Source organism: Bombus pyrosoma, linkage group LG12, assembly GCF_014825855.1.
Source record: "Bombus pyrosoma isolate SC7728 linkage group LG12, ASM1482585v1, whole genome shotgun sequence".
NCBI classification, from domain to species: Eukaryota; Metazoa; Arthropoda; class Insecta; order Hymenoptera; family Apidae; genus Bombus; species Bombus pyrosoma.
Genome location: NC_057781.1, coordinates 12,481,020 through 12,494,170, shown reverse-complemented (window position 1 = coordinate 12,494,170; position 13,151 = coordinate 12,481,020). Strand labels below are relative to the sequence as shown.

At 38.2% G+C, this 13,151-nt stretch overlaps 1 protein-coding gene across 6 annotated transcripts in view; it reads left to right on the top strand.

Annotated features, from left to right (window-relative positions):
- LOC122573369 (tyrosine-protein phosphatase 10D) overlaps positions 1–13,151 on the top strand; it is a 55,834-nt gene that overhangs the window by 26,627 nt on the left and 16,056 nt on the right. For all 6 annotated transcript variants that reach the window (XM_043739624.1, XM_043739620.1, XM_043739622.1 and 3 more), the window contains exons 2-12: positions 351–597; positions 1,413–1,688; positions 1,832–2,038; positions 2,397–2,750; positions 3,986–4,158; positions 5,212–5,575; positions 6,817–7,086; positions 8,337–8,639; positions 9,442–9,720; positions 11,214–11,623; positions 12,617–12,994. In XM_043739624.1, the coding sequence (XP_043595559.1) occupies positions 351–597; positions 1,413–1,688; positions 1,832–2,038; positions 2,397–2,750; positions 3,986–4,158; positions 5,212–5,575; positions 6,817–7,086; positions 8,337–8,639; positions 9,442–9,720; positions 11,214–11,623; positions 12,617–12,994 (3,261 nt within the window). The remainder of the gene's footprint in view (positions 1–350; positions 598–1,412; positions 1,689–1,831; positions 2,039–2,396; positions 2,751–3,985; positions 4,159–5,211; positions 5,576–6,816; positions 7,087–8,336; positions 8,640–9,441; positions 9,721–11,213; positions 11,624–12,616; positions 12,995–13,151) is intronic.

Below are 13,151 nucleotides of genomic sequence, written 5' to 3'. Positions count from 1 at the left end.
ATTTTGTTCTATCAAGATAAAGATTACAACGTTCGACAGATTAGGTTTCATGTTTGTATAAAGATGCGTCGTTGCAAAAGACGCGTCTGTAAAAGAAAGACACTTTTCGGACAACCTAACAGATAAGAGAATTTCGTTTCTACGATCGATCTTTATCGGTCCGTACGTACAACTCTACCGATCACCCTTTTTAACGTATTACGGTTTGAGAAATATCCCAGCTGTCGACCAAATTACCACCCGCTGTTATACCGATTTTTCTTATTTGTAGTAAATGTTCGATTTTTCATTTTCTCGGGCGTTCGTACAAATACATACCGTTGTCAAAGGTGTTAATCGGTTCTTTTTAGGTCACGTATTCGGCGGATCTCGCAATTGAGATACCAGGAAACTTGAGTCAAGGCGGTTCCTGGTATCGTTTAGACTACAGTCCTGCCGTTGGTTATCCGCCGCCAAATACCACCATAGCCGCTACCGACATCGGTGATGTGATCAAATTCAAGGACGGACTTCCTGGCACTAGATACGAATTTTGGTTATACTATAGCAATAGCACGCTTCACGATTGGCTGACATGGACTGCGTCGATAACTACAGGTACCGTAAATTTTACTCGCGATACGTGTTTTGGACGAAACCTATCGTTCGAGTTATTCGGAAACCAGGCGGAGTCTACTTTCGCCGAAACTGCAGAAACCTTATCTCCTCCCTGATTTCGATGACTTTGAAGCACATTATAGAAATCGGCGTAACGAACAACTTGTTCCTATATTGATCTATACTATCTATATATAATCCTATACGTAATCAGCGGTCGGAATTAGTTTGCGGGATATTCGGAAAACAATTCTCCCTCTCTCAGGCCTCCTATGCTATGTCTCTACGCTTCCCCCGGGATTCCATCCTTCTCCGCTGATTTTTTTCTTTCTTCTTTAATTTACTTTATTCTATTAAAATTCCTTCTCCGTGTGCTCTTTCTCTCTTTTCCTTCCTTACTCTTTCTTCCGATTCGCCCAAAAACCTGTTAAAATGTTCCCTGCATTTCGTAATCGTAAAGTAGATTTCCATAATCTAATTTAATCCGATCCAATCTGATCTAATCTAACATAATGTAATGATAATTAGTCGATACAGCGTAAACGTTTTTCAATACTTGAAATTAGTCCGGTATTCCTCTGGAATTCTATAATGCTCGTATAAAATTATCAAGCAGACGATATCTAACTAGACGTTGCGTCGAAAGTATCATGGGATATTAATTAAAACTCCCAACGAGATCGACATTTAATCACGTTCTTACCTTGCTGTCTGCTCGGTTTTGCAAATTACTCGCGATAATTACACGGAGAGGGCAGGAGGTATCGAATGAAAATGAATACGCACATTTTTGTTGAGAAACGTTTGTTTTGCAGCCCCGGATCCGCCATCGAACCTCACGGTCTCGGTACGAAATGGAAAGACGGCGATAGTTTATTGGGCGCCACCAGCCCAAGGCAATTATTCCGGTTTTCGGTTAAGGGTGCAAAGTTTCAGCGATACCGGAAATCCAAAAACCAGCGTCATTCCTGCGGACGCGGTCCCCTACGTGCTACGTGATCTCATCCCTGGGGCTACGTATTCTCTTCAGCTTTTCACCGTGTTAGACACCAAAGAAAGCGTGGCGTACACCAGCAGGAATTTCACCACCAGTGAGTCGATCGAATTACACGCGCGCGCTTCGTTACGCTTGCGCTCCGCGAGATTGCAAATTATTTCGATGCGACGATTTCCTTACAAAACAACCAACGACGGTTTCGCGTATAGATAGCGCACGTTTCTTTTATTCTTATAGAACCCAACACACCGGGCAAGTTTATCGTGTGGTTTAGGAACGAGACGACTTTGCTAGTCCTCTGGCAACCGCCCTATCCTGCTGGCATTTACACCCATTACAAAGTTAGTATAGATCCCGCTGATGCCATAGAATCCGTTCTTTACGTGGAGAAGGAAGGAGAACCTCCTGGGCCTGCACAGGCTGCTTTCAAAGGACTCGTCCCTGGTAAGATATTTATTCAAATAATTGAACGTAGAGCGAAGAAAATCTCAGAGCTGAGGATAAACGTATCGGTAGAATTTGTTTGTAATGTCACGGTTAAATCGTTTCCGAGACGATGAGATACGTTCAGGTAACTGGCGTTATAAAATATTTCGTTCGCACGTTTCAAACGATCGTCGTGTACCATACTTGCGCAGAATTCACAAATATCGGGATTTTCTAGTTTCTCAAATATTTGTCAAATAGTCGTTTCGTCGCTGTTCGATTTTCTGCCTTTCGCCTCGCGCTTACGTCTCTAATTTCGAACCGACGTTACGGATTGTAGCTTGTCGTTTTGATATCCTATTTCTGTTCACCGCAGGCAGAGCTTACAATATTTCCGTTCAAACGGTGTCAGAGGACGAAACCTCCGCTCCCACGACTGCTCAGTATCGGACGGTGCCATTACGTCCCCTCAACGTTACGTTCGACAAGTCTTCCATAACGTCCACTTCCTTTCGCGTTTTCTGGAATCGGCCCGAAGGAAACTCCGAATTTGACAAGTATCAGATATCTTTGGGAGGCAACAGAAGACTAGCGCCGGTTACCAGGAACAGAGACGACGAGAGCAAATGGGAATTCAAAGACCTAGAGCCGGGCAAAACTTACCAGGTGGTTGTGAAGACAGTCTCGGGCAAGGTTACCAGTTGGCCAGCTAACGGAGACGTTACTTTAAGTAAGTTTTCCTACTTTCTACTTCGTTGTCGACAACTTTCTTTCTACTTCGTTCCGAACTTGCACGAAATTACAAGGATAATATCTCCCATATAAATAAGTTTCTATTTCATCTTTTCCCAATCCTCTGTGCAGATGTATAGACGTACAGAGTGTATACCTGTACGTGTACAGTCGGCGTTCGAGTGGCAAATTATTTATAAATATCATTTGAAGATTAAGATACGTTTTGCTAGTGACAAAACAGTTGTTCAACTTCTTGGTGTCGAACGACGTCTTTGGCGTTATTATTAGACAGTGAATATCTTTTAAAAATTAGTACACGGTATGAATAATACGGTTAAAGGTAAAACGAGTGACGATAATATTTACTCTCGCTAAATATCGCGGCTTATTAATATCGTAAATGATTAGAAGTAAAGTATAAGAAAGGATAAAGTTTGCGGTAAATATCCTGCAACCTTTATGTACATTTTCCGATTTCTTTTTAACTCTAACGATACGAACGTGATGGTCGTATTATGTCATACGCTGTAGAAATTGTTTACATAACACGCATGATACACTTGGCGAATGCGTTTCTCTAGGCGTTGAAATATTTTTCCCAGTCATTATATATTTTGTTACTTTCGTGTTTGTGCGTGCGTCGTGTAAAATACGTAGGCGACGATGCGCGGTGTCGAGTCGGTGAAACAGCTTTGGGGCGGCTACAGACGGGTCGGCTAAGTGGTCGACCGACGAAAAATTTTTAAACAAGTCGCTTTCCGTGGATGCAAATTTGCTCAACTGATGATGATCGATTGGCGAAAAGTTGAGAACTCGGTCCACCCGTTTGTAGTCGTCCTTGAGACGTATACTACGATCTATCATAAATAAATAAGACGCTATAAAGCATTATTACAGCACCGAGATGCAATTACGGTTGAAAATAATTTTGTTCGCGGGTGAGGAGATATAGTCTAATTTCCACGTATCCGTACGGACCTTCTCATAGGACCGTTTTAACTGTCTGGGGGCACGATATCAAAGGCAAAGGAGAAATTTTCGTTGCCGCGCAAATGCATCGTCTCGTTGCTGTCAATAATAATCATCGTACGCAGTGTTCTGAAAAACTGAACGGTCTTCGCTTTCCATTATTCTGCAAACAGCGAATGACAGGATGTTTTTTTTTTTTTTAAATAAATAAATTAGATATATCGTTGTTTAAAATATCGCTTTTGACATTAATGTCTGTAGAACCGTTGCCCGTGCGGGATCTTCGCACTGTCATCGACGAAAAAACCGGCATGGTCGAGGTTTCTTGGCATCCTGAAAATTCAAGTACTCAGGATAGCTATAAGCTTCAATACCACGAAGTGGAAACTACGATCGGCGGCGATAGCAATATGTTAACAACTGATAAGACCAAGGCAAGTATTTTATCTTACTTTTATTTTAACAAATGTACGATTCGATGAATTAAGATCTCATTTATCGCATAGGAATGTACGTTTCCATAATTTACAATGTGACTCGTATCTTAAATATTGGTAGAATGTTAAAGGAAACAAATGTGTCTGTCGAGTCAGGGTTGCGTTTCGTTGTATGCACAGTGATGGATTCCTATGAAAAGGGTGTCGTCATTCGTTAGGCTATCGACAGAGAAGCGTAACGGCACTAACGGTTTCGTGTTTAGCGAAATTTGAAAATTCGCGTTGGAAATTTGGAAAACATCTCGATGATTCGTTTTAATAATAATCAATGTTTCGAACAACTTTCTCTTTTGCACGTTACCGCTTTCAAGTTTCGAGATATTTGGAAAAATATGTCGGTGCCAATACGGCGAATTCTGTCTGTAATTTTATCGCGCGGCCGTAGCAGCGTACGCCTCGGTATTGATTGCCACAGCCGCCTAAGACCGCGGTTATAAAGAAGCGCGAGAGCGGCAGAGCGGTAGCACAAGCGACGGCTGACCGACAGAAAACAAAATCAAACCTATAGATTAAGAGGCGACGAGCGGCGGTTACGTGTATAAGAAAAAGTAGACGTATCTCATAAATCATCGAAATCCAAGATGATTGGATGTTTCCAAACGACTAGCGGAAATATTCACGATATACGAAGTATCGTACGGTATAATTGTTTGCATCGTGTTTACTTTCCAAATATATATACGTGTAATGACTTGAAAGGCATTCGAAGTTTTAAAAGAACTGTAATTTCAAGCTGATACTGATTTACGTACGTACATATACGTAGATATGTAACGAAGTATCGAATATCTTTATTTTATAAAATGGGAATTGCTTCAATTCTTTGTTCGGATTTCAACGATATTACATCGTATTGAAGGATAAAACCGTGGTAACTGAAACTTAATTGATTAAAAGACGGCTCATCTAACAAGTTAACAGTTGATTGGTAATTTTGTATATTTGTTTCAACTAATATTTACGTAATATCGTATGATTATTTATTTTCAGGTTACGTTAGAAGCTTTATTACCCGGCAGAAACTATTCGATAATCGTTCAGGCGATTAGCAATAAAATCGAATCAAACGAGACTGTGTTATACCAAGTCACACGACCCTCGAGTCCCATAATCGAGGATTTGAGGCCAACCGAGATGGGATTGAATATCTCATGGAAGAGCGACGTTAATTCGAGACAGGAGAAATTTGAAGTAACGCACAATAGGAACGATACTGGGGAGAGCGCGACTACGTTAACCACGGAATCTCATATAGTGCTGGAAGACCTTTATCCTGGTGCAGCGTACGAAGTTAAAGTTTTCGCCATTAGCCATGGTCTAAGGAGCGAACCACACGATTATCTTCAAGCCGTTTGTAAATATGATATCACGTGAAAATTCTCAAATTCAGAATTATAAAATCGGGTTATGCAACAAGTATTAAGATGCTAATGAGCAAGATTTTAAGATTTTACGATTCGTTGCACTTTTTCCGATATTCCAACAAATTTTAACGCGTTTAACGTTTCACGCTGCAAGAATATGGAATAAAAAGATATAAATCGCGTTTAAGCAAGGTTATTTCAAGATGAAATGAATATCGGTACAACATTTGTTTCAAATATTTTTCCGTATCGTTCATATTCTCTTCGACATATTTACACGTTTCCAGATAAAACGCCCAGTATATGACACACAGTATATGAATATTTACATTTCTTAAATTATTTAACGATTACTCGCGAGAACAATTTTTCACATATTGAAACAACTAGTAAATTACTGGTAAAGCTTCGACGATATCCCGCGAAATTTAACATCGAAAGATGAACAAGCTTATTACGTAACCCGATATATGCGTAAAAATAAGTTAAACTTTTGTCTTATTCGGAGAAAGAAGTTATACAGAGATTCGTCCCGTTTACGAAATATTCGTTATTGGCTATCGGCTATATCGGCTAGCTTCAACTTTTACTACAAAAAATCGAAAAGATATAGTCTTTGTTACAGTGTTTTGTTATGATTAGAAAAAACCGTCCAGTCTCTTACATCCTCGTGCAATAAATTGCGAAACATTCTTATGTTCGTGTATAAAGAGATTATACAGATGGAATGTTATGTATAAGATACTATACAGTGATGATCAAAAGTATTGTCACACGGACTAGTTTATCTCGTAAAGCTCTGAGAGTTTGTAAAACACACGATTCTTTATGTAAGTTTTTGTTTTTGTCAAATAATATACAACGTAGGGGATAAAAAGAGGTAGGCTTCTTAAAGAAGCATGTTTCGTAGAAACTTTGTGGGTATTTCTTATAGGAAACTTAAATTTCTGTTCTTCTTTTTTTTTCTCTCTCTCTATCGGTTGCAAAACTGCTCTGGAATTGATTGTTTCGAGAATTTTACGTTTTGACGGAAGTAAAATATCATTATAATGATATTTTGCAAGAACGTTCTATACGCGATCGTAAGTTTTTCAAATTTGCAGAAGATTTTGTAGGAAAATCCAGTACCTGCCAATATTTTTGTTCATCACTGTACATCTCTAAAAGATGCACAATACTCGAATTTTACTTTTTTCTTGTGGTAATTGATACGACGATTGTTCGATCGCAGTGCCTCACCCACCAAAGAATTTAAGTATCGAGAAGGTAACGAGCAACACGGTTGTCGTGCATTGGGAGGCACCAACCGATTCGTTGTATTCCGAATTTTCGATACGATATCGAACGGAGGATGATCCAAGATGGGTAAAATTGCCCAGTGTTCGAGAAACGGAAGCGGAAGTGGCGGATATGACCGCAGGAGAGAAATACACGATTCAAGTGAATACCGTGAGTTACGGAGTCGAAAGTCTCTATCCCCTTCAAGTGAATCATACAGTTCGTAAGTAAATAATAATCTACAATTTTTTAACTATGAAGATTTGAATAAACTACGCGTTTCAAAACATTATTCGCGTTATTAATCTGTTTTGCGAATAAAGTAAGAAGCTATGCATAAATAGAAATAACTGTTTCTTCGTGATAGATGAGATCACTTTTTTTGCCATCAAGTTTCTCTAAAAGCTCAAATACTAGTATGCTTTGACTTGCTATTTTTTTTTTTATAATTTTGATAATTAAAGTTATGACAATGGAAATTTTTGAAGTGTCAAAGTGAATAAGGAAAGCAGAAATACAGTTTTAACAAAGGTGGCAGGACAGTTTTAACAATACGTCCGAGTCTGATTGCAGCGTATTCAATTTTAAGATTGTCTCTACGAATGAAATGTATATTGTTATGTATATATTGGAAATTCATATTTTTATAACTACGACTAATGGAATGGAACATTTTTGCACGTTCTATACATTCTTTTGCTGATAATTATTTGAGCTTGAAAAATTCAGAAACTGTTTGAAGAGATTGAGATAGAAGCAAGGAACCTTTATAGTCTTAATAGTCTTATTTAGTAAAAGCAAAGAAAGGTATAGAAGATGTGTCTCATGTGTATCCTGTACGTTTTTGCACATTTAACTTTTTTTTATATACGCATATACATTCATAATCTATTTACAGTGGCTCGCGAAAGTATAGAACATTTTTATGAATTATAAGTATTATATGCGTTGTACGAAACATTCTGGAATTTCATCGATGGTATAACGAGACGCGACTATCGTGATTGCATTGACAAAATTTGAAACAGATCCGAAAATGTATATATATATATATACAATAAAGGTAAGTAATTTATGGCAGACGTATACCTGGTAAAAAGTTAGTAGGCTGCAAAAAATAGCGGTGTTAAACATGTAATTAGCGCTAAAGATAGTCTCGCTAGATATTATTGCAGATACCTTTTACCGATACGATCAATGACGACGATTTGTGATTTTTTGCAAAGTTTTGCACGTTTACGATAAATATGTTGAAACTTTGACATATATTTTCAAGTTCACGGTCGTGATAGTCGTGTTTCGCTACAGCGTTTACAACGCAACGATTTACGCGAAAAGTTTTCGATATGTCGAAATACTTTGACGAGCCGCTAATAATCATATTTCTTTTCTGTAATCTGCAAATGCTTCGATCGGAATCGGCATTAATTGTCCCGTTTCGCTGATAATTGAAAAAACTATATCCTGTTTCAGGACCGAATCCGGTGCTTAATATAACCCCGATCATCGATTCAACGAACGTGACTCTAGAATGGCCAAGACCAGAGGGTAGAATCGAAACTTACGTGATAAGATGGTGGCCAGTCGAAAACCCTCAAGACATACGTAGCAAGAATGTCACGGAGAGTAACGACGTGACCAGCGTTCTTTTCGAAGAAAATTCAGTGCAAAGGGTGCTTGTTAGCGATCTGATGCCAGGTGTTCAATATTCCTTTGTAATCTACACGGTCTCTTATAATCTATTCAGTGATATCACCAATCTAACAACTAGAACAAGTAAGTCTTATTATTCGTTTGTTCTCACAGCAATCCTCGTGTAATTTTAACTAATGGCTACGTTTCTCTTTTTCGATGGATTGTCCAACTATTTCACCGAAATAGTACAAATTTGCTTTATCACGAGTACTAACCCTATACTTGAATCAATACCATTCATGGTTATTTCGTTACTAATCGCGTGTGTGCCGCGTGATACAGTGACACCTTTAAATGCATTTGTCACACGTGCAAACACCTTGGAGACAATCTTATTCTGTAAATTAATATACGATCGTTGACATAACGCGTACATATAATTTCGCGTAATTGGAAAATGCATTGTTTTATCCTCCGTTTAACCGAGATCCTACGACATATAACACGTTTAAATTACTTTATCTAATTTGAAGCGTTCAATTATTTGCATTAAAGCATTTGACTAAAAACCTATCGTATATAATAATCTAATTTTACAACATTTTCAACATAGATCGTATCGTAAATACAGTAAGAAATTCTGATTGCGCATATAAGAGAAAGATAGAAAGATCTTGCATCTATCGTAGTTAACTTCGTTCTAGCCGTTCAATTTGTCTTTCATTGAGAAAACCGATCGTATATATTTCAAATGCAAGAAGGAAATTTAAAATGTTGGGAAATTGTATTTTAAATGTAAAAGAGTAGATCTGTTCAAAGTCGATCTGAATAAAGAGAAACGTGATTAAGGCTGCGGTAAAAGAAGGTTCCCTATAAAAGAAAACAGAAAAAAGAAAAGAAAAGAAAAAAAAAAGAAAAAAAAACACGAGTCTATCGAATTCAGTGCCGCTGATCCAATCGGAAGTCGTTGTGGTGGTCGATCAGGATCAGCCCGACTCGTTAACATTGAGATACACACGGACTCCCGTTCAGTCATCCAAGTTCGATTTGTATCGATTTCGGATTAGCGACGAGAACAACACGACGAAGGAGCGGATGGTCGACGACATCGACACCAAGGTGACGTTCACGGGCCTTATACCTGGTAAACTATACAACGTCACAGTTTGGACTGTCAGCGATAACGTGGAGAGCAGACCTTTGCTCAGGCAGGATCGACTTTGTGAGTATTTTGCCTGTGGAGAAGCATCTTCATGTATTTCACTGTGATTAGATCTTTTCGATGCACGAGCGTAAAAGTAAATTCAGGCAGTAGTGAATACGCGAAATTTACAAATTGGAAAAGTTAATTGCGATTCGAAAAGCGACGAGGATGAAGAAGTTTAGCTGTAATGGCAAATGTAATTATAAAAAAGAAAAAAGAAAAAAGAAAAAAAAAGAAAAGAAAAGAAAACGACGATTCACCGATTTATTATTCCAAAATGACCAAAGTCGAACAATTTCGTTTCATTTCAAATAATAAAATTGTAAAATTAGAAATTTTTTTATGAAAATTAACATTTGTGATTATATTTTGTATTGTAGGAAGAAGAGGTTTAGTATTAATTTGCCGATAGGTACGTTTAAACGTTGACGTTTGAATCAATTTACCCAGTTAACACAGGTTAATTGCGTGAAGCCTCTACTTATCGTTTCGTAACGGGACTCGATATTAAGATACTATATTCGTTTGAAATGTTCATTGCGCAGCTTGTGTTAATAATGCTTATTGAAGCGTACATCGGGACAGTACGAGCTCCAATGAAACTCCACTTAAGAACGTGGTGCTTTTCTCTTCGTCGAAGTTCAACTCGAAATCATACGTAAATTGTAATTAACCAACGAGAGTAAAGAAATAACGATTTAAGCGAACTTCTTCGAAGTAACTGTGTTATCTACCTCGTAAGTCGTTTCAAGCGCATTTTAGTCTGAAAATGTGTTGATAAAGTAGTATTTCAGAATTGTATTCTTCCATGGTTAAATCGTTGCGATGCAACGATAAGAACACGAAGAATTAATGGTAATTGTTCGGGAATAATCTCCTTTCCTTATGAAAGATAACAAAATCAGAGAGGCGAATTGTTATTAAGAAATCGAGATTGACCACGTTTTAAACATGTACGACGCGTCGTCATCTTAAACGTACGATATTTCTTTCATCCTGGATAATCCACGATTCCTTGTTCGACAAATTTATGGTTTAAAAAAACACCGTACGGAGTAAAATGTCGTAGACGATCGACGAAAAGTTTGGAATCGCTACGTGTGTGATGGAAGAATTAATAGAAAGTAAGAATTTAAAAAGAAGCCAGCTTCGACTCCTGTTGTCTTAGAAAATCGATCGCAAGTTGTACCCTTGAAATTAGCCATGAACTCGTCATAGAGTTAATAGTAGGCGAGTTGGCGAGAGATTTCGATCGTTTGCCCAATGGCGTCTATCGCGATGTCGTACGAGATAAAAGAAAACTTTCAAGATTATCGTCTATTTATCGTCCGTTTATTTCAGACAATTAAAGAAAACAATTACCATTGTTTGTATCGTAAAGTACCGATTTTACTCGTGGTTTACTCGTCTCTCTAAAACACTTCAAATTCCATTTTACGCGCAATGTAAATAGGCGAATTGCTGGCAAACATGGTTGCTTTTGTCGGTAACTTGGCGAAATCTATTTTCAGATCCCGAACCAGTCACATCCATTCAAGCAATAGAGGTGAATGATACAAGAATTACGTTAACCTGGGATATTCCGCGTGGACAGTACGACGCTTTCGAAGTTCAATATATAAACACGGAGGAAAATTATATTCAAAATGTCACGAGCACCAATTTAATAACAATCTCCGATTTGAAGCCGCACAGAAATTATACTTTTACGTTGGTAGTACGTTCCGGTACGGCGTCCTCTTATTTGAGAATATCGAATCCTGTGAGCGCAAGCTTCACAACAAGCGAATCTTATCCTGGCAAGGTGGAAAAGTTTCATCCTACGGATATTCAGCCTAGTGATATTAGTTTCGAGTGGTCGTTACCTAGTCAGGAACAAAATGGAATCATTAGAAAATATACAATCACGTATGGGCTGGAGGTAAGCGTATCTTTGTTGTTGATATCAATTTTTTAATGGTGCACTCTAGATTCGATACTACATGTGTTTTACGTTAACAAATAGAAAATAGATTGTGAAAAATCGCATACTGCGTTTATTATCCGTATGTAGGATGCCTCGTACAAACGGGACAAATTGTAACTGCGAAACAGTTTATCATAATATTAATAACACTATTATCTATTATTCTCTATATATGAAAGTATTAAGGCACATTGGCGGAAAATTAATTAATTTAAAACATATCTCAAGTACACGAGTGCGCTGTGTTACGTTTGTTAGCCCCTTTTTATCTTCCATTGCTTCGGAATTACAGTTCGGCCCATGTGTACGGGATATCCTGCGCAAATACGAATATACGTTTATACGAATATAATCGATCCGATAATTAAAATTTAGTTAAAGCGGGAACAAGTCGTCGGACACTTTTTGCTAAGATATAGACATAATAATTTCATTTCTCTTATAATACGAGTGGTTGATAATTACCAATTTTCTTTTATAATCACAACATTCGACTATACCTACGCTAAATGTACTAATCGTAAATGTAAGTGTCAAACGATTTACTTAATTAATTTACACGAATAACGGAATTTAGTTATTTCCTGCTCTTATATTTCGATTCTATGTTTTGATTAGTTTGATCGAACCGCTGGAAAAAAATTAGCTTGCACGTTATCGTAATTGCGAAGTAGGATTCGCGAAAACTTGGCGTTTCGGGGAATTTACGTTCGAAGAACAAGTATTAGCATTGAGTTAATCGTGATTCACGCACTTGCCCCACCACACATTCGGCGTATGGCGCACATAAACGAACGTCTGGTAATATTAAAATTTAAAAAGGCAACGAAACAAACAAGATTCGATTGAAATTAGATGCGGCACTTTAAAACGGTATTTTAAGCAGCTCGCGCAAAGAATAGCGATCGGATTAAATTGACACGTTGTTTCTTTCATTACTGTCATTAGGGTTCGGCTCATACTCAAATGCAGGACTTCAGGCCGAACGAATATCGCGGCATCGTAAAGTCTCTCATACCTGGAAAAACGTACATCTTTCGGATTCAAGCGCAAACGAGGATCGGCTTTGGTCCCGAAGCGGTGTGGAAGCAGAAAATGCCGATTCTGGCACCGCCGAAACCGTCCACCCAAGTAGTGCCAACGGAAGTGTGCAGGAGCAGTACCACGATACAGATACGGTTCCGGAAGAACTATTTCAGCGAGCAGAATGGCGCGGTTACGTCTTACACGATCATCGTGGCTGAAGATGACAGCAAGAACGCCTCTGGTTTGGAAATGCCCAGCTGGAGGGATGTCCAGGCGTACAGCATCTGGCCACCGTATCAGGTAAGAATATTCGGCTAATTTATCCAATATTTGAGAATATCTTCATTACTCTATCACCTTGTCTCTATTATATGGAATATGTAGATATTATTCTGTTAGGTTTCGTTGAATTCGATAGATTCTTTGTAACAATCAAAATTTTATGTAAATCGACATT